This window comes from Belonocnema kinseyi, chromosome 3, assembly GCF_010883055.1.
Source record: "Belonocnema kinseyi isolate 2016_QV_RU_SX_M_011 chromosome 3, B_treatae_v1, whole genome shotgun sequence".
NCBI lineage: Eukaryota > Metazoa > Arthropoda > Insecta > Hymenoptera > Cynipidae > Belonocnema > Belonocnema kinseyi.
This window is the reverse complement of record NC_046659.1, coordinates 94,940,822-94,960,739: the sequence shown is the minus strand read 5'-3', so window position 1 is coordinate 94,960,739 and position 19,918 is coordinate 94,940,822. Positions and strand designations below refer to the sequence as shown.

Here is a 19,918-nt window from a genome sequence, read left to right as displayed (position 1 = left end):
CGATATCTTGGGACCCTATAATCTCCAGGATTTTTTTTTGTTTATTAAAGGTGATTTCCCAACGAATCATATTATCCTTATTTAAGAAATATTAAAAGGGGAGGAATTCACGAAAAATGGAATCAAAATAAGTTCTAGACTTTTTTTCGGACAAAATAAAAAAAACAAAATTTTGATTCTATTATATTTTTAAAATATGCCATTTCACCTCTAATGTGTCCAATTTATATAAAAATTCAATTATCTTTTCAGATATATTGATAATTCAAAAAAATATGCACCCGAAAATCAACATGACCTAACTCCCGCAATTTTGAAAATTTTCGAAAAATCCTTTGACCCGAACATTTCTTTCATAAATCGTTATAATTTTACCAACTTGCATTAAAATCAAACGACCAGGGGCAGATCCTCACTTCATGGCCACCCTGAAACTAATCCAAAGGAAACAAATCGATGCTTACCCTTTCAAACTCAGCCGCAGGATCCGGGTGTGAAGCATCCGCGTATAATTTATCACGAAGACGCTGAAGTTCCTGCCTCTCAGCACAACGATCTCGCGAGTCAGTTTCGGCTTCTACGGCTCGTTCTTCCAGTCGCCGTGACAGCTCTTTGCCCTTATAATATTTCGCATCGTCTCTGTCATCATCGTAGTCCTCGAGGAATTCTTTGAGTCTCTTGGCTTCCCTTTCCCGGGCATCTCTCTTCGCCCTCTTCTTTTCCGCCTCTTTCTCATACTCTTTTAGTTTACGACGCTCTCGACCTTCCCAAGTTCTTAAACGCTCCTGATAAGCTGCGTCCTTTTCTCTCGCTCGCCTTTCATTCTTTTTTCTCTCCTTGGCCTCTTCCTCCTCTTCGCGCTCTCTCAGAATCTCCCTTTCCGTCTTCCTGGCTTCATCCCTCTCGCGTTCCCGGTCCCGGTCCCTCTCTCGCTCCCGCTCACGTTGCTCCCGCTCTCGTTCTCTTTCCCGATCCCGCTCTCTGTTTTCTCTCTCTCGTTCCCGTTGCTCTCTTTCACGTTCCCTGTCGCGATCCCGGTCACGATCACGATCCCTTTCTCGATGCCCTTCTCTGTCATTGCGTGTGCGATCACGATCTCGATCTCGTTCTTTGGATCTGAAATTTACAACAATTTGTAAAAATTATAAATTTATAATGTAAAGCTTCTTGGCAGAGGAAGCTTTGTAGTTGTAACAATTTCAAATGTTTTTTTAATCGACTTAATTATTAGTTTCTCAGTCTATAAATGACTAATACAACGTTCTAAGGAATTGCACTAATTTCTCAAAGCTGATGCAAGAATTTATAAACATATATATGTTTTTACATTCTCATTCATGAGAGTGTAATGTAATCGTCCAAATTTTCGATCTCTGGTTTTTAACGGATCTTTACGTTTCGGCACTCACAGAATCCGAAAATTATAAAATTTTATCGGTGTCTGCCTGTATGGCTGTATGTATGGTTACCTGAATATTGTAGCCATGCTAACTTTTGAAGGATTTGACCACTCGAGTCAGCCTTTGATACACTTCTTAAGGTTCGCAAAATGAAGGTTAAGTTCGTTCAGCAGATATTTCCAACCAAAATTTCAAAAAACTTGGAGCATTTTCAAAATTAAAAAATTTGTTCTTTTCATATTTTGGAAATTTTTGTCAAAGCTTCTTATAGACGGGCAAAAAACTTGCAAAATTTCCAAATAAAATTTTCAATTTAGATGAAAATTAGAAAAGTTACATACTTTTCAAAAATTTAAAAATGTTTAGAAAAACAGAAAAAAATATTTGTCAAAGACTAGGAAATTTCATTTAAATTTGTCACTAGATATAAAATATATTTAGAAACTATGTCAGTTAAATTTTTCGATTCAATAAAAATTCAAAAAGTTACGAGCTTTTTCAAAACTTGAATAAAAATTTTGTATGAGTTTTACAAATTTTTATCAAATTTTCTGGTACACGTCAAAAAGACTTGCAAATGATCTTTATAACATTTTTAAATTCGATAAAAATCCAAAAAGTTATATGCTTTTCAACATTTTGAAAATTTTCAACAAAAAAAAGGACATTTTTTTTTAATAGATTAAGAAATATCAATCCAAATATAAAGATATAAAATATATGTTTTTCGAAACTATTATTGTGAAATTTCTTGTTAGACCAAAGTTCCAAAAGTTGGATCATTTTCAAAAATATGCAATTTTGGTTTTTAAGAGATCCATAAGTTTAAAGCGTTTTTTTAAAGTCGATTTTAACAGAATTTACAAATTATCTTCATGAAGTTTTCCAATTGGACACAAATTATCGAGCGTGAAGCGTGAGTTTCGTGATGAGAATGTAATTGTCAAAGCCGTAGGTGCTTTGAGGATGTGCCCGCGCGGCGGGCATATTATTTTCTAATCACTTCATAATGTTTTAAAAGTGTGCTTTTTATAGTAAAACTTTTGTCATTAACATAATTCAAAGTTGATGGAAAAATATTAAAGATTCCTTGACTTAAGATGAATCCGTTCAGCTGCAATATTAATATTTTTTACTCAAAACTTAAGGAAGTTGTTGTTAATTATAATATTTCTTAAATCGGTTTTGCAGTACAATTTTTTATATTGTAATAAATCAAAGTTAATGTATTTGTATTGTCAGGGTGTCTAGCGATCAGGCCGTGTAAAATTCCCGGCTTTATATCACACATTTGTAAATACAAACAAAGTTTTAAACCCAGAGATCAAATTTACAGCTAGTTCATTTGAATATTTGAAACAACACAATGAATAAAGAATATTATTATAGGTTGAAACCAATTTTACTTGGATTATAAACGAGGTGTTGATCAGTTGATTTTTCTGCATACACCAAATTTCAAGATCTCAGAAAGATTTCACGTTTCAAAATATTTCACAAACAATTCAATATTTTAGAGGAATTTAAAAAGATTTCGCAGATTTAAAATGATTTTAATGAGTTCAGAAATATTTGAAAGGATGACACCATGTTGAATGTTTGAAATATTTTCAAATATTTCAGAAGATCTCAAAAGATTTTATAAGGATTTCAGATTCCATAACAAATACTTAACATTTACCAATTTTAAATTAGATTTTACACGATTATACGCATGATAAAGATTTTAGAGATTTCAAAGAGATTTCATTCACTTCTGAAATATTTCAAAGATTGCACAAAGATTTTTAGATTAGCTTACTTATTATCAAATTCCAAAAAAATTTAATTTTCCAAACATTTCACAAGATTTGAAAGATTTCAGAAGGATTAAAAAGATGCGAAAGATTTCACAAATATTTCAATGTTTTATAAAGATTTAAGAAAATTTCACAAAGATTTCACATGTCAGGAGATTTCAACGATTTCAAAATATTTCAACATTTCATTTTGAACAAATTTACAAGTATTCCCTAAAGATCAGATATTCACCATATTATTATTGACTATTTTTATACCAGATGTTACGCGATTGTACATGACACAAAATTTCAAAAGATTCCAAAAGCAAGCCTCACAAGTCCCTATGGGATAAAATATTGGAACCCAAAGGCTTGTAGGATACCTTTTCGTGCTAAAAGGATAACAAATTCAGGATACATTCATACGACTTCAAAACGATTCAAGTTAAATTAAAAAGATTGATTACCGTAAAAATTGGAATGAATTCAGAGGAATTTAAGGAAAACGAGAAAAATTCGAAGAAATTCATAAAAATTCAAAGTGAATTGAAAAAATTCAAATAAATTGAAAACAATTTTAAAATATGAAAAAAATTGATTGAATTCAGTAACGTTGAAATAACCTTACACGAATTCAAGGGAATTCAAAAGAATTTTGCGAAATGTCCAATAATTCAAGATGAGGTTAAAAGGCTTCAGTATCAATGAAATGAAGCCATTTATAAGTTCAAAAAAATGCAATAGAATTCCAAACTATTTAAATATTCAGGGTTAATTCCAAAAAATAATGTTCAAATCTTTTAAACCCTGCTCATTTCTAATAAAAAAGTGATTAATGACTTAAAAAAAAACAATTCAAATTAATTGAAATGAATTGGATTTTTTTTAATCGAAAAAATCCATTATTTTTATTGAAATTTGAATGAATGTTGAGGAATTTAAAAAGCTACCAAGTGCATTGATAACATTTAAAAAACATGGAAAAAATCATTGCATTAAGTAAATTTCTAATGAATTTAAAAAAATTAAAAGGACACTCAAAAGAATTTGATGAAATGCCTATAAATTGAAAGTGAGTTTAAAAGACTTCAAAATGAATTAAATGAAAACTTTTTAAAAGATCCATTGAATTTAGTACAATTGAGCGAATTTACAAGAATTTAGGATAAATTATTAACATTTCCGGGAGAATTTAAAACAAATTGCAAAAAATATTTGAAAACCTCTTCAAATCATTGAAACCCTATGAAATCCCTAACTTCTTGTAAGTTTTTTGAAATCCTTGACAATATTGAAATCCCTTAAAATTACTGAAACCCTCGGAAATCCCTAAAAATTGTTTAAAACTCTTGAAAATGCCTTATAACCTTTTAAAATTCCCTTAAATATTTCGAAGTCTTTGATATTGCTTCAAACTATTGAAATAAATACAAAAAAGTTTCTGGAAATCGTCTAAAATTTCCTCAAATAATTCAAATCGTTTGATATCTCTAGAAATCCCTTCAAACTTTTTAACACCTTAAAAACGCTTGGGAATAATTTACAATGCCCTCATATATTTTGCATACTTTGACATCCCACTAAATTCCTTAAATCGATGAAGAAGTACTTGTAATCTCTTAAAATAACCTGACATATTTCAAACCCCCTAAAATATTGTTAAATCCCTTGGAATTTTTGTTAAGTCTTGAAAACGCCAATGAATTGAGTTAATTTAGAAGAATTTAGGATGAATTCTAATAACTAATTGTAAATCTCTTCTAATCTTTGAAACCATACAAAATAACTCCTCATGCATAAATTCTTTGAAAACCACTAAAATATTACAAGATCCCGTGAAATGCTACGATGATATTTCTAGAAATCCTGGAAAATGTATTAAAATACATTAAAAGCTTTAAAATCCCTTACAATCTTTAAAATCCTCGCAAACATTATAAAATCCCGTGAATCATTAAAAATATTTTCAAACCCTAAAGGTCATGTATAATCGCTCAATATCTCCTGAAATTCTAGAAAATGCTCTTAAAATATTTAGAACGTTTCGAAATCCCTTTAAATTAATGAAATTAATTAATAATTCCTTGGAATCTTTTAAATTTCACTAAAATATTTCAAATTAAAATCTCTTACAGATGCTTTAGAAGTTTTAAAAATACCCTAAAATCTAAAAAATCTGTTCAAATGATTGAAATCCATTAAAAAAATTCTCGGAATCTAAAAACACCCTGAAATATTTCAAACAAATTCAAGGCAATTCAGAAATAACTATAGACCTGAATTGAATAGTGTTAATAGTATTAACCCATGAGATAATTTATTGAAATAAAAGTGACCAGTTCGAACTTTTTATTTTAAAAGGTGACTAAAAAGTGATTTGAAGAAAAAAGTGATTAATAGTGACGGTGTGGCAGCCCTGATTATTTTTGAAAGTTACTTCTTACAGAAATTCACTGACTTGCTACTTTTTTTCAAATTTCCAGGCTCTTCGAAGCTTTGATCTTTTTATAAATTTGTTTAAATTTCCATTATGGGCTGTAGATAAGGTACAATAGGGACCAAATATTGAAAAAATGTTACAATAGGGGACATTGGGACCGATCTGTGAGGCCTGCAAAAGATTTCAAATGTTTTCAAATATTTCAAAAGATTTCACGGAGGCTTGTGTACACCACACCTCAAGAGATCAACCCCAAAATCAGTATTTTCCGTGGCGCACTATTAATGCAAAACTTGGCTCAGGATTGAAATATACGAAAGGAAACACTGTAATTTTAAATACCTAGATCTAGAACGCCTTTTATCTCTTCTGCTGTTACTATCCCCTCGAGTTTTATGAGTAGGACTGCCAGCTTCTCCGTCATTATCATCTCTACTTCCATCTTCATCTCTTCTATCTTTTCTATCTCTCTCTCGCCTTTCTCTACCTTCTTTCTCCTCGGCTTCTTTCTTCTTCTTAACTTGGGCCTTTTCCTCCTCCTGCTTCTATAAAACACAAGAAAACACACGATATGAGCAAAATGCTTTCATGACAACCGTGAAAATCAAACTCTTGTGAAAGAAAAATTCAAAATTAAAATTTCCAGATTTAAATCAACATAATATATAAATCATAATAATTTACTTTCATTAATACCAAAAACTATTGCAATACAATTTTAATTGTAAAATCAGATTACTGAGAAGAAGAAAAAAATCTTTACAAAAATCTTTTAAACTAAAGGATCTAGTTAACTTTAAATTAAAAGAAAAATGCACAGCATTTAATAAAAAGAGTCTTCAAAAGATCCTAAAACTGAGACAATGTGTGAGAATGTAAAAAAGTGTTTACTTACATCTGGATTCAAATTTGACACATTGTCTCGACTGAGTTAATAAAAAATTAAAAATCGATTTACTCACAGGCGCAAATTGATCGTTAACTAGACGAAGGATAAATTGAATTTTCATACATAAGTATAATGTGTGTTCTTATCGATGATGTATACTCACTCCGTTGAAACGTGCTTGAGCAGCAGCATCTTACGATATCTTGTTAATATATCAAGTACCTAAGTGCACGTACAAAGTTTGGAGACAAACGTAAGAGCTCCCTTAGAAACTAGCTTATCACTAAGTACCATTACTTTAACCATAGACGCATCGTAGAAGGCCACCCAATGTACTTACAACATTGCAAATGTGCCTGTGTTTCGATAGTGTCTAAATACTAAAAACGTAAATGGAAAATAGGGCCATTGAGAGAGAATATCCAATAATTATGAGAAAGTATTAATATACCGATCAGAAGCGGAGTCATCACGAAGAAGGGTATCCACCAATACATCATTCGCATTTGCTGAGAAACTGTCGAATGTCTGTCAACATTGTTCCTTCTGGTTATGGCTATACGCGGCAGCTGATGCACCAAACTGTTGAATATTAAATGCACAATAGTTCGCCCGCCCTTTGCATGTACAATAGCATCTCTTACCCAAGTAGCGCCTTAAATCTAAAATAACTTTTTTTTCCACCTGTTTTTAACTACAAGGAAAACTAGGGATTATTGTTCCAAATTTTTATTCTGGACCTCTACTGAAATGGTAAGGACCTCTAAAGCTTCAAGAAATTTTCTACTATTTCCGAGCATCACTTCTACATTTTTTTCAACTAATTTGTTCAATGCATAAGCTTCGATTTTAAAGCAAGATGAAATTTTAATTTCCGAGCAGTAGATTCTTTTGAAACCAATTTCTTTAAATAAATCAAATGGAAAAATCATTTAATTCAAATGATACAATCAAAGACGGATACAGTTAGAGAATTTTATATATGAAAGAGTTTCAATCTGGGAACAATTAAATATTAAAACTTTTATTTTTGAAATAAAACTCAGTTTAAAACATAGATATGAACTCTAAAGTACATACTTTCAATTTAAATGTCTGATTAAAAGTTCAAATTTCAAATGTGATAAAAAGTGAAAAGCTTACAAACTGAAGGGATTTGATTAAAAATTTTCTTAATTCACAAGTTAGTAAATAGGAAAAAGGTTTCAAATTGGAAAAAATAAAATCTTCCAAAATTCAAAATATAAAAAATTGAACCTTGAAAACACTAAAATTTGAAATCATCTGCAGCTGCATATTGAAATTATAAATGCAGAAATTATATTTCAATTCAATTATATTTTAAAATTTTGAATTCAGAAGCAAAAAGTGATATTCAGCCTATAAATGTATGATAGGTGTACAAACTCTAAAAGTAACTAAATGTCAAACTTCTTTCAATTTAAAATAAAATAAAATTCCAATTATAAAATTTATTTTTAAATCTAACATTTATATATTTAAACTTCAATATCATAACCGTTCAAATGTAGGAAATCTTAAAATTAAAATGTTATTGATAAGTAATTAAGAATCAAATATGAAATTTTGAAAGCTTTAATTTCAGGAGTCCAAAGTGGAAAACCTTAAAATGAACATGTGCATCAGAAGATTTACACAATTTATAATTATTGTAAATTTAACAACAAAAATTCAAGCTAAATGTCCATTTCTTGAAAAAATGTAATTAAATGAACTTTGTTTATCTGGAAGCTTCGAAAACAAGCATTAGTTCAAAAGTAAGAATAAATTTAAAAAAAAAAAAAAAAAAAAAAAAAAAAAACAGTTCAACATTCCATTTCAGTAAACGCCCTATACATTTTAGTTTACAATCAACAATTCATCGACGAATTAGGATTAAAATAACTCAATAGGAAAATTTCTTCCTTCTGAAAATTCAAATTGTGAACAATGTACTACAATAAGACTTGAAACTCAATAATAAAAACAGAATACCTATTCAAAATTTGAAATTAATTTTTTTTAAACACACTCTTTTTAAATTGACTCTTTGGACAATAATCCTTAGTAATAACTGATGGAACAGAAAAAAAAAATACAAAGAACAAAATAAAAGTGCTGGAATTTAGATGCATGTGAAGAGATAATGGAACTTTAAAATATGAAATATCAATAATAACCGAAGGGATTTGAGTGGACAATTGGCTAACAGAACTAGAATAACCGAGTGAAGTTGTGTTGGTTCATGGTTGTGGAATTTACTCACAGTGTGAAGACGACTTGGTCAGTCAGAGTGGCGGATCTGGAGAAGCGCGCACCTAGGTACTACGAACATGTCTGATCGAGACGCTGACAGAAGCTGTTTACACAAAATAAAGACAACAACTGAACAGTCTCCATCGTGGTGAAATAATAATTTCAGTTTTTGAACAATAAAAGTCTCGATCTGTTACACATTTACAATCTTTGAAAAAAAAATAATTTTTTTAAAAGTATCCCAGCTTCAAGCCTTTGATTTATTTTTTTCTGTGGACCTCGAAATTGCTTAATACAAGCAATGTGCAAACTTATCGTATATTAATTTGTATTGCACTATTCAATTACAGTCGAGTGCTGATTGATATAAGGTTTGGGAACTCAAATAATTCAATGTTCAACTTATTACTGAAGAATTTCAATTTTCTTGCTAAATTATTTTGGAATTTCTATTGAATCTTTTTAAATTAGACTTTTAAAAGGTTTTCAAGCTCCACTGCTTTTGAAAATTGAGAAACAATCTGAATTAAAGTTAATGTTTTACTGGGTGATTTGTGTGCACGATTGAAATATAATGTCACCCGTTTGATGGAGTAATTCAGAAAATGAATATAATGAGCTGAATAAAAAGAACGCGAAAACGAGGTAAGAGAGTATTGAACAAATTCTTATTCAATTCGAGGGATTAGTCATTTTTTAAATAGTTCAAATGGTTCTTCGCTGCGAAAAATATTACACCCACTCCAAATCAAAGGTGAAAAGATCTAAAGAAACTAGAAATTTGAAAAATAATTCAATTTTGATCATTTATGATACCAAATTTGTTAACTGATAGCATGAGGGGTTTTATTTTATAATTTTTAGTAATTTTAATTTTAAAGCAGGGCATTACTGATTGTTTAATATTTCTGAATATCAGGTTCTTTAAATTCCCAATTATTATATTTGAAACCCTTCAAACATGATACTTTCGTATTTTGAATGATTCTAAAGTGTCTGCCCGATGGATAATTTTAAATTCTCGGCCATTTCCCAGTTTTCTCTCGGAACATTTTTCATCTACCTATTCTGGGAATTAGAATTCTTTTTTAAAATTTCCATGTCCTAAATTAGAATTTTATTTCCTTTGAAAAATTCCCTGTTCCGTGTAAGAATGATAGTGCTTTTAGTAAATTCTCAGTTCCAAGTCAGAATTATAATGCTTTTGAAAGATTTTTTGTTCCTGATCTGAATTACTTTTTTTTTAATTTTATGATCCAATTCAAAATTACATGTAATGTTGCTTCAAAAATGTCTTGTTCCAACTCAAAATTAGAATTTTTTTCGAAAATACACTGTTCCAAGTCAGAAGTATATTTCATTAAACTTATTTTTTAAATTCGGGTAAAACTAGGAATTATAATTCTTTTGGAAAATTATCTGAACCAACTCAAAACTTTAATTTTATTCTCGCAAAAATTTATTATTGAAATTAAGAATAATGACAATTATTTTAGAAAATTCCAAGGTGGCCGTTTTAATCACGGAAAAAATTCCCGATCATTTTCCGCCCTTCTCTCTGCTTTCGAACAGTTCTTATGGTCATTGAAATTAAAATATAGCTGCTAAAGCTAAAAATTTTTCTTTTTGAAACAATAAAAACTGAACTGAAAATGAAAGCATTGAAAGTGGAACCCTTTTGGAATTTAGACTTTTAAAATTGAAGCTTAAAAGATTGTTAATACGATTTTTTTTAATTTAAACGCTGAATAATTTACACATACAATATAAGAACTATATTAACATTTTGAAATTGATCAACTTTAAATTAAATGCTGTTCGACTGATAAATAATTTTTTTTATCTTTTATAAATTTAACAGGTGTATAGCGCTTTGGAAATTATATCATTTTAAGCAATTTCAAATTTCAAACATTACCCAATTGAACTACTAAAATTATTTTTTAAACTGACCCCTTTTTCAGTTAGAAGCTAAATTATTTTCATTTTAAGTAACGTTCAAAATTCAATTTTTAAAACTCTCAAATTTGAACTAATAACAGATTTCTATTTACAAGCAATGCATTTTTAAATTGTTTAATTTCATATATTATATTAAAAATTGATTTTTTGTAATGAAGAGACAAATATTAAAAAATTATTATTTTTTAATATTCAAATTTCAAATTGAATGGGTCCAGAATTAAGTATTATAGACTGAAGGAATATTTTCATATTTGAAATTGAGCAAAAACGTTGAATTATGAATCTATTAGGTTGAAATTATTTTAAAAATGAAAATAGTTCATGAATTTTCAATCAGAAGTTTACATTTCTTTGCTTACTAAAGCTTTCGAACAGAAACAGTTCGGGTTTTAACGTTAAAATATGTAAATTGTTTGATTTTGAACAGATTCTTGTGAAACTAATTAATTCCCAGTCAAAAAATAAATATACTGTCAGTTATCGGTTTCAAAAAATGCTTGGTCCAGCGGCCACCCTGAAATTCCATTGTCAAATTACAGATATCTCTTCTAAAATAATTTTAAAAATACTGTTAATATTTATTTTAGCTCAATAGAGTGAAAAATCCCGGTTACTGAATGAAATTCCAGGTCGGGAAGGCGCCCTAGATTCAAGCAAATTCTAAGGCTAACATTGAAATTTAAAAATAGGAAATTAATTGCTCTTGCAAAACATGTGGAAGCAGTGAAAAAGGAAATTAATTAAAATATAAAGAAAACATTTCAAGAAGCGAAATAATTGCAATCTTGCAAGCCAATATAAAACTAGCCATTGAGATTTACTGATTATGGAAAATGAGAAAATGAGCCCCAGAATAGAGTCGAAGAAATATTTGAGTAGATTAAAAAATGACGAAACCCTCGCCTTGACATAAGTGAGGACGACAATTAGATTTTTTCGAGTTAGTTTTGCACATTCTTGTCATGTTGATATGCACTGACTTACCAGCTAGGCTGCAGCTGCCTTTCGAAAATACGAGGGATGTGCTGTGATTGACTCCTTCAGAGCCAATGAGTGAGAGAAAGAGTGGTCCCCGCACACAGCATTCCTAGGCGTGTGCTTTTGCTGTGTGCGACGCACGCTGCCTGTCATTATAATTACAGCAACGAGTCACGGCTCCACATATTTAAGACTAACTTAGCAGACACGCACCCCACTATCATAAGTAAACTTAATTCTAAGGTTTATCGCTAATATTGTCCCTCCTCGTACACCCAACACATTCCTTTACTTTAGATTTAGAAGCATACCACTACGTTATTTAAACAAAATTCACTGCGAATTACATCGAGTGTGGGATAGAAAAGTGCTTTCGAAAGAAAATAATAGACAATAGGAAGAGAAAACTTTCGAAAACGATTCTCGATACTCATTATAATTCCAAATTATGATCAAATAGCAAGGCTGCCACAGACAAAAGTGGAAAAAGTGACTACTGTTCACACAAAAAGAGGCCTGTAATGTCAACAGAAACACATATCTACTAAAAAATTTCAATTTCATTATACATTTAATTTATCGGACAAAATTTTATTGCTGAATTCGGGAGTGAAAAAAAAGTTCGCAATTACTGGAATTAATTTTTAAGCAATATTCAGACAAATAGTAATTCATTTTGTTACAAGCTAAATCAACATTCGACGCTTAATTGCCGTATTGCAACAGAGATTGGAAAACAAGAAAATTTTAAATTAAAATAATTTAAGTTTTAATATTGCAGACTTCGTAGTCTAAACTGCTCTCAAAACAGTATAAACAGGATGAGTTTTTACTAAAATGGGAGACTAATGGTAGAATAAATTCTTTTAAGGAGTATTGGTGAAGATACCATATTGAATTATATGTGAAAGGATTTACATTCCTTAGCTTTCAAGTAAAAATGTTGCAATTTCTACAAAATAGATGCATTTTTTACTAAAAAAAAAGATAACTTTTCCACCAAAAATGGAAGTTGAATTTTTAATTAAAATCATTCATTTTTAACTACAAAATTTTTGTCCCAAAATGATGAATATTACACCAATAAAATGGTTCTTAACAAAATGAATTCTTGACGAACAACGTAATCGTTAATATCTCAACCTAAAAACACAAAATATTCAACTAAACAGTTGAAGCTTCTACTAGAAAAAAAAATGTATTTTCAAATAAAAATGGAATAGTTAAATTTTCATTTAAAAAATTAATTTTTAACATAATTGTTCAATTTTCAACCAAGGAAATGAATTTCCAATTCGTGCCAAAATTCGATGAATATATTATATATATTATATAATATATTAATATAATATATATTCGCGCTCGATGATATATTCATTTTTTCACTGATTTTTGTGAAATAAAACATTTAATTTTCGATTTTTCAAGAAAATTCAAAAAGTTGTTATGATAGTCTTGTATGGCTATGAACCGTTTTTTTCAGATTCAGGGGGTCTCGAAACGTGGAGAATAAAAAAATCCGGGAAAATCAGTATTCACATAGAAACAATACCTTCAAAACAACATCTTCAACCAAGACAGGTCAACTTTTGAAGAAATAGTTACATTTTCAACAAAAGAAGTCCGAAAAAAAATGTTGAACTGCAACAAAAAGTTAATTTTTAATGAAGAAAAATGATTTCCATAAAAAGATTAATTTTCCCTCCAAAAAATGAATTTTAAATAAAACAGTTGGATTTTCGACCAAAAATATCACTTTTTAACAAAATAGTTGAATTTGCACCATAGATTACTTATAGATTGATTGAATATGCTTTTCTTTTTTCTTAACATAAAATCTAAAATTATATCGACCAAAATGACTAAAGTGACATTAGTCCTTTAAAAGTGACCCTAGTGACTTTTTCTTTAAAACGTGACTAAAAAGTTACTTTAAAAAGAAGTAACTAAAAGTGACTATGTGGCAGCCCTGTGTCAATATTTTTCTACGAAAGATAAGAAGATAGAAGAAGAAAGAACATTTTTTTCTGGTTCGATTTCAGATTTTCTTTTAAAATTAACCATATTGATTATATGTATCTCGTAAGAAATTGTTGTATTCCTTTTCGCCAAGACACTAGACTGGATATAAAGTTAAATAAAATTTGTAATTGTTATTTAAAAAAAGTACCATTTAATTTTTTTTATTTTCGGAGTATCTAAACGCTTCTTAAATAATTTAAAGGTTGAATTTTTGGGAGAAGTAAAGTAACGGGGATGAACGAAGAGTAGGGCAAAGAATTCTTGAAAACCTACCTTCATGACTTCCCTGAACTTGCCAATCTCTCGGGTGATCAAGTCGCGCTTACTTTCTTCGATTTCGGCGTCGTCCAGGTTCAACTGTTTTGTCGATACCTTTGCTTGATGTTCTTCTGAAAAAAATTAAATTTAAATAGTGCTATTCAATTAAAATATCTCCTAACACTTTCTTACAGCGAATACTTAAGAAAGATGTCGAAAACAGATCAATATGTTTGTTAATATTTAAATTACCTGGAGCAGATTGTGCCATTTCAATATCACTAGTGTGTTCTTGAATAATCTGATTAATTCGAGTAAGAGCATCAGAATCCACTACTCTCATTCCTTCATCCATATAGTCATCTCCGTCGTCGCCGTCAGCATTTTCACCCGTTGACTCGTCCTGCAGTGGTGACTGGCCACCACGAAGTTTCTTCCGCCTTTCGGCTAAATTCAAAAACGGAAATTCGAATGTAAGTTAAATATAAGAGCACTTTCAACAGTTAAAACTTCTTTATTTGATTTTTAAAGCTCAGGATAATGCAGGGTTGCTACGAAATCTCAATTTCGAAAATCCTAAACGCTATACATGTTTCTTTCATGTAAAAAACAACCTTACACCTACGAGATTAATAATGTTGATGCAAAACAAAATGTTTGATTCTAAATTTCTTTTAAAGAGTGTTAGCGACTTTCTCAAGAATTTTGTTCAACCCAAATAGTTAATTTTTTAACCAAGATGAATAATTTTCTACCAAGATAGGCGAATTTTCAACAAAGTACACAAAAATACTACTAAAAAAAGATCAATTTAAAAAAAAGACATTTTTCAACAAAACAGTTGAGTTTTCAACCAGAGATAAATTTGCAACGAAGCAGAATCATTTTATACCAACAAAGACAAATTTTCAACAAACTACATGAATTTTGAACCAAATAGTTGAGTTGAACAAAAAATGAAATCATTAAACTTTCAGCTAAAAGCATAAATTTTCAATAAAAAAAGGAATTTTCAAAAAATTGCGTAGTTATATTTTCAGCCAAGGAGATGAATTGTTAACCAAAATTTGAATTTTCAACAAAAATTGTAATAGTAATTTCCACTAAAAGATATTGTAATTTTTAAAGAAAACCAGTTGAATTCAACCAAAAAATACAAATTTTCAAGAAACTAGTTGAGTCCTCAACCAAATCAGTTTAATTTTCGAACCAAAAAGAGGCATTTTTAACAAAGGAGTTGAATTTCCAACCACCAAATATTTTTCAGTCGAAAAAAAAATATACTTTTATTCAAAATGTTAAATTTTCAAGCCAAATATAGGACTGCTCTACAACAAACTTGAATTTTCAACCCAAAGATATGAAATTTCTGCCAAAATAATTCAATTTTCAACTCAAAAAAACAGTTTCAAACAAAATAGACTATTTTTAACCTAAAAGAACAATTATCAAGCAAAAATGGAATACTTACAGTTTAAGTTAAAAAATTAATCTTTATGAAAAAACAACAATTTTCACAAAATAGTTGAATTTACAATCAAAGAAATAAACTTGCGACAAAAGTAATATATATTTAAAAAAAAAAAAATTTCACAAAAATAATTTAATTTATTAATTTTCAACAACAAAAAAGAATTCTCAACAAATACTGTAATAGTTGATATTGCCACTAAAAATATTTTAATTTTCATTCAAATATTGTTGAATTCAATAAAAAAATACAAATTTTCAACAAACTAATTGAATCCTCTATAAGAACAATTTTTAACCCAAAAGTATGATTTATTTGCAAAGCTGTTGAATTTTCAATCCGAAAACATGAATTTTCAATTTAAAAAAATTAATTTTCAACCAAATAGTTGAATTTTCGTACTAAAATAATTGAATTATCAGTCCAAAAAGACCACATTTTCACAAAATAATAAAATTTGCAACAACAAGATTAATTCTAAGCCAAAAAAAAAATATATATATTTGTTATATTATACGTTTCTAAGAATTGCTATTAACGTAATTTCATTTCATGACGCCTAAACTTCAACTTCAGTTTATAAAAAATTCCCTCACCTGCAGCAACCCTGTTATGACACCAATAGTGAGCAATATAATAATGATCATTATATGTAATGATTGAATATGTATTGAATTAAACATGTCCAAAATCGTCAACACTGAGTTACTGAAAATTAATACTGTTACAATCGGTAAAACCGAATTGCATTGGTAAGTAGCGCCACTTGCAAATCTTGATAAAATATGAGTAAACGCGATGTTCGAAATTATATTACTTTTGATCAATTCTTTATACTTTTACGCAATTATTGACTCCCGATCTGAGCGCCATCTGCGAACTATTGACTAAATATTGGTGTATTTGCCTCTAATAGATTGAAATCGATATCAGCAATTTAATGAGGAACATGCGATGAGTAAAATCCAAGATTTTGTAATGCCCTGGAATTATCTTAAACTTTTATTAATTCCGAGTTATTTTAAAAAATATAAGAATTTTTTTAGCACATTGTGTAGAAAATATATGCTTTTAAATAAATCTAAATGAATTATTTTTTGTATTTTATTTTAAGTATTTACAACTTTTGTACCAGATATCATTGTGATCTATAAGTTGCGTACGTTCCTCCTTAATCAAAATAAGAACGTAATTATCTGATAATACCTTTGAATTGGTCCAAGACGACTTTGGTCTTAGCATCGACCTTGACTACAAGCTTCTTGTTCCCAATTTCCATATCATGTAGAAGTCTGACAGCCCTGAGGCCCGCGTCTGGTCCGGCATACTCGCAAAATCCAAACGCCTGGACTCTTTTCCACGAGAGGACATGACCACAGGCACCCAGGATGTGGCGAATCATCACATCAGGAGCACGATCCATAATATTCCCAACGAAAACAGTCACAGGAGGACCAGTTTCCCTCTCTCGTCGTCGAGGAGGAGCCTCATGACGTGGTGGTGGTGGTGGCGGTTGTTGATTAGTAGTATTATTATTATTATTTCGTGGATAACGCACAGCTGGTGCAGAAGTCTGCATCGCAGATACAGGCGTTGGGATCATCTAGATTTTGTAAATTGTTGCTTTCTTAATAATGCACATATTTACGCATGCTTTCCCTCCATTCACCCAACCCCGAATTTTTTAAATCTTCTAATTATGGATTTCCTTTTTTAGTTAACGTTATTATGGAATTTGCAATTATTTTGTGGATAAAATTACATGCAAACGTAGAAAAGCGTGAATACAATGAAAGGTAGATTATAGAGAAGGGATGTTGAAACAAAGAGAGAAGCACGAATCTCAATTTGCATTTTCGATTTTTATGTTCTTGTTGAAATAAAAATGAAACAAGCGGAAGGTGCATTTAATCCAATAATATTTGGGAGTCGCTCATCGCGAATTTGTCTATTGTCACAGAAAAGTCAATTGTTCTCAAATATGGCAGACCAAAGCGCAAACTTGTACGGAATATAAAAGATACGGCTCGTTCAAATGAGTATTTTTTAAATTTTGTTATGCATATGTGAGGTGATATGCACACAAAAAATGGTTATAATGGAGCATTAATCTATTTTTGTTTTATTTGCTTTATGATATGCCGTTTTCGAGAGAGGTTGCTTTTTTGTCTGTAAAAAGACAAATTCTACATAAGGCACCTCTAAATATGATCTGATTTATTTCTCCTTTCTCGTGTTGCACTTTTAATCCAAAATCAACAAAAAATTGAAAAGACAAGCTGAGATTCTGACTTTTATTTAACACTCCTATCATAGGTTCTTCAAATTAAGAAGATTTATAATTCTGTTATGTTTTTAAATAAGGAACATTCGTAAAATATTAGGAGTTATTCTAGATTTTAGATCACATTGGAGTAAAATGATTTTCATGATTTTCAAACCGATATGCGAACAATACAGAAAAACTGAGTGAAATAAATAAATGAAATATTCAATACCAGTTCATAACAGAAAATTTACACATAGAAAATTTAATCCAAGCCTGCCAGAAACATTTCTAACTATGTGGCTACAATTATTTCCTAAACATTTTCTTTCTAAATTATTCAAGAAGAAAATAAATAAAAGAACGTATAAGAATCTTTCTATTAAAATGATTAAGATTTAAATTAGATGAATTAAAATTTCAAATACGTTTGTAAGTTCAGAATATACTCAGGGAACACAGTGAAAAACGAGCTCAAAGAAGAGGAAATAGTGTCATTTTTTACTAAAAAAGTTAAAAATATGATAAACAGTAAACAATCATTTTTACATGTAAAAAAAAGAAAACAATATTTTTGTAAGTAGTTATATATTTATTTCTTAAAATTGGATATACTCAGGTCGATGGAAATTCATACGCGGAGATTTAAAAAGTCCGACCGAAAGATTAAACATCAACTTTTAAATGCATAAAAAAAGACACAATCTTTTTATAAGAATATTTATATTTTTTAATAATTTGATAACAATTTCTATCCATTTAGAAAGAATCAGTTTAAAAAAATGGATATGCTTAGATTGGAAATATTTTTACTGGGAAATAAAAAAGTCCGAAAAGAAAAATTGGTTAAATAAAAATTTTCATATGTTTAAAATCGTTCTCACTGATCAATGATATTTTCGATTTTAAAGAATATCTCCATTAATAATAAAATCGTGAGTACCTAAAATATTGCAAATTACAACAATATTTAATTAGTAGGAATTTGTACCTATTGATTCAGCGAAAAAATATTTTAGCGTTAAAGTGTTATTCAAATCATAAATAGTTTAGTTTGAAATAATTCAGACCCTCATTTGCACATTTTGTATTGACAAGATTTAAGAATAAAATTTGAGGCTGCCCAACATCCCGATAAAGATTTAAAATGCATGTGGATAAAGTTTGAACACTTGACTTTAAAGTCCTTAAGTTAGAACGCTGGAATTTGCAATTCATTAACTTGAAATATTTTATTTTTATTATTACTTAACTTGGCAGATTTCAATTAAAATTGTTTACTTTCCAATATTTCTGTTCGAAATTACTACTAAATTTTTCAACTGTTCCAATTTTATATTGAATAAAAACATATGTTTCTGATTTGCACATTTTCAACATGTTTCAAAATGTTTTAGTTACAACTGTTTTTTTAAACAGTTATTTTTTTTAAGAATGTTAATTTTTTATTGTATCTTCAAATATCATATATTTAAAGAGAAAAAGGGCATATTTTTCAAAAATATGGGAAAAAGGGAGAAACAAAAAAAGGGGGAATATATAGGGTTATAGAGGACAGACTGTGATGCCTGCGAAAAGGAAGTTAACAAAAATAATGTTCTTGTTAATTTATAATAAATTCAATGAATATGTTTAATTTAGAAAGCTTTGAAAAATTATGTTACAAGATGTTCTTAAATACATTATCACCATTGATTAATTAAATAATAATTTTATCTTCTTTTACTTAAAATTCATTAAATTTTCAATAAGATAGATGAATTTATATCCAAATAGTTGATTTTTTAATTCAGAATATTAATTTTCTACCAAAAAAATCTATTTTTCAACAAAATATATGAATTCTCAAACAAATAGTTGAATTTGCAACAAAAAAAAAACATCAGTTGGCAACCAAAAAGGTAGTTAGATTTTTAGTTTAAAAAATTAATTCTCCAAAAAATATAAATTTTTCACTTAAATGATAAATATTCAAGTAGAATACTTAAATTTTCATCAATAACTATGAATTGTCCAAAAAGATCAATTCTCTACCAAAAGTATAATATATAGTTAAATTTTCTTTAAAAAAATTAATTTTCAACGAAACTGACGTAGTTTCAACTAAAATGATAAATATTTAAGCAGCATACTTTTTTTGTAGATAATTAATTTTTTTCTTTATTAATATTCTTGATAGAAAAATATTAATT

General features: G+C 29.0%; 1 protein-coding gene across 4 annotated transcripts in view; it reads right to left on the bottom strand.

Annotated features, from left to right (window-relative positions):
* The window catches only part of LOC117168783 (RNA-binding protein 25), a 36,940-nt gene that overhangs the window by 14,521 nt on the left and 2,501 nt on the right, over positions 1 to 19,918 (bottom strand). For 3 of the 4 annotated variants that reach the window (XM_033354583.1, XM_033354581.1, XM_033354584.1), the window contains exons 3-7: positions 16,667 to 17,063; positions 14,242 to 14,436; positions 14,005 to 14,120; positions 5,964 to 6,166; positions 465 to 1,116 (exon numbers count right to left, since the gene is read on the bottom strand). In XM_033354583.1, coding sequence (XP_033210474.1) covers positions 465 to 1,116; positions 5,964 to 6,166; positions 14,005 to 14,120; positions 14,242 to 14,436; positions 16,667 to 17,063 — 1,563 coding nt within the window. The remainder of the gene's footprint in view (positions 1 to 464; positions 1,117 to 5,963; positions 6,167 to 14,004; positions 14,121 to 14,241; positions 14,437 to 16,666; positions 17,064 to 19,918) is intronic. The other variant, XM_033354585.1, reaches the window with a different exon arrangement.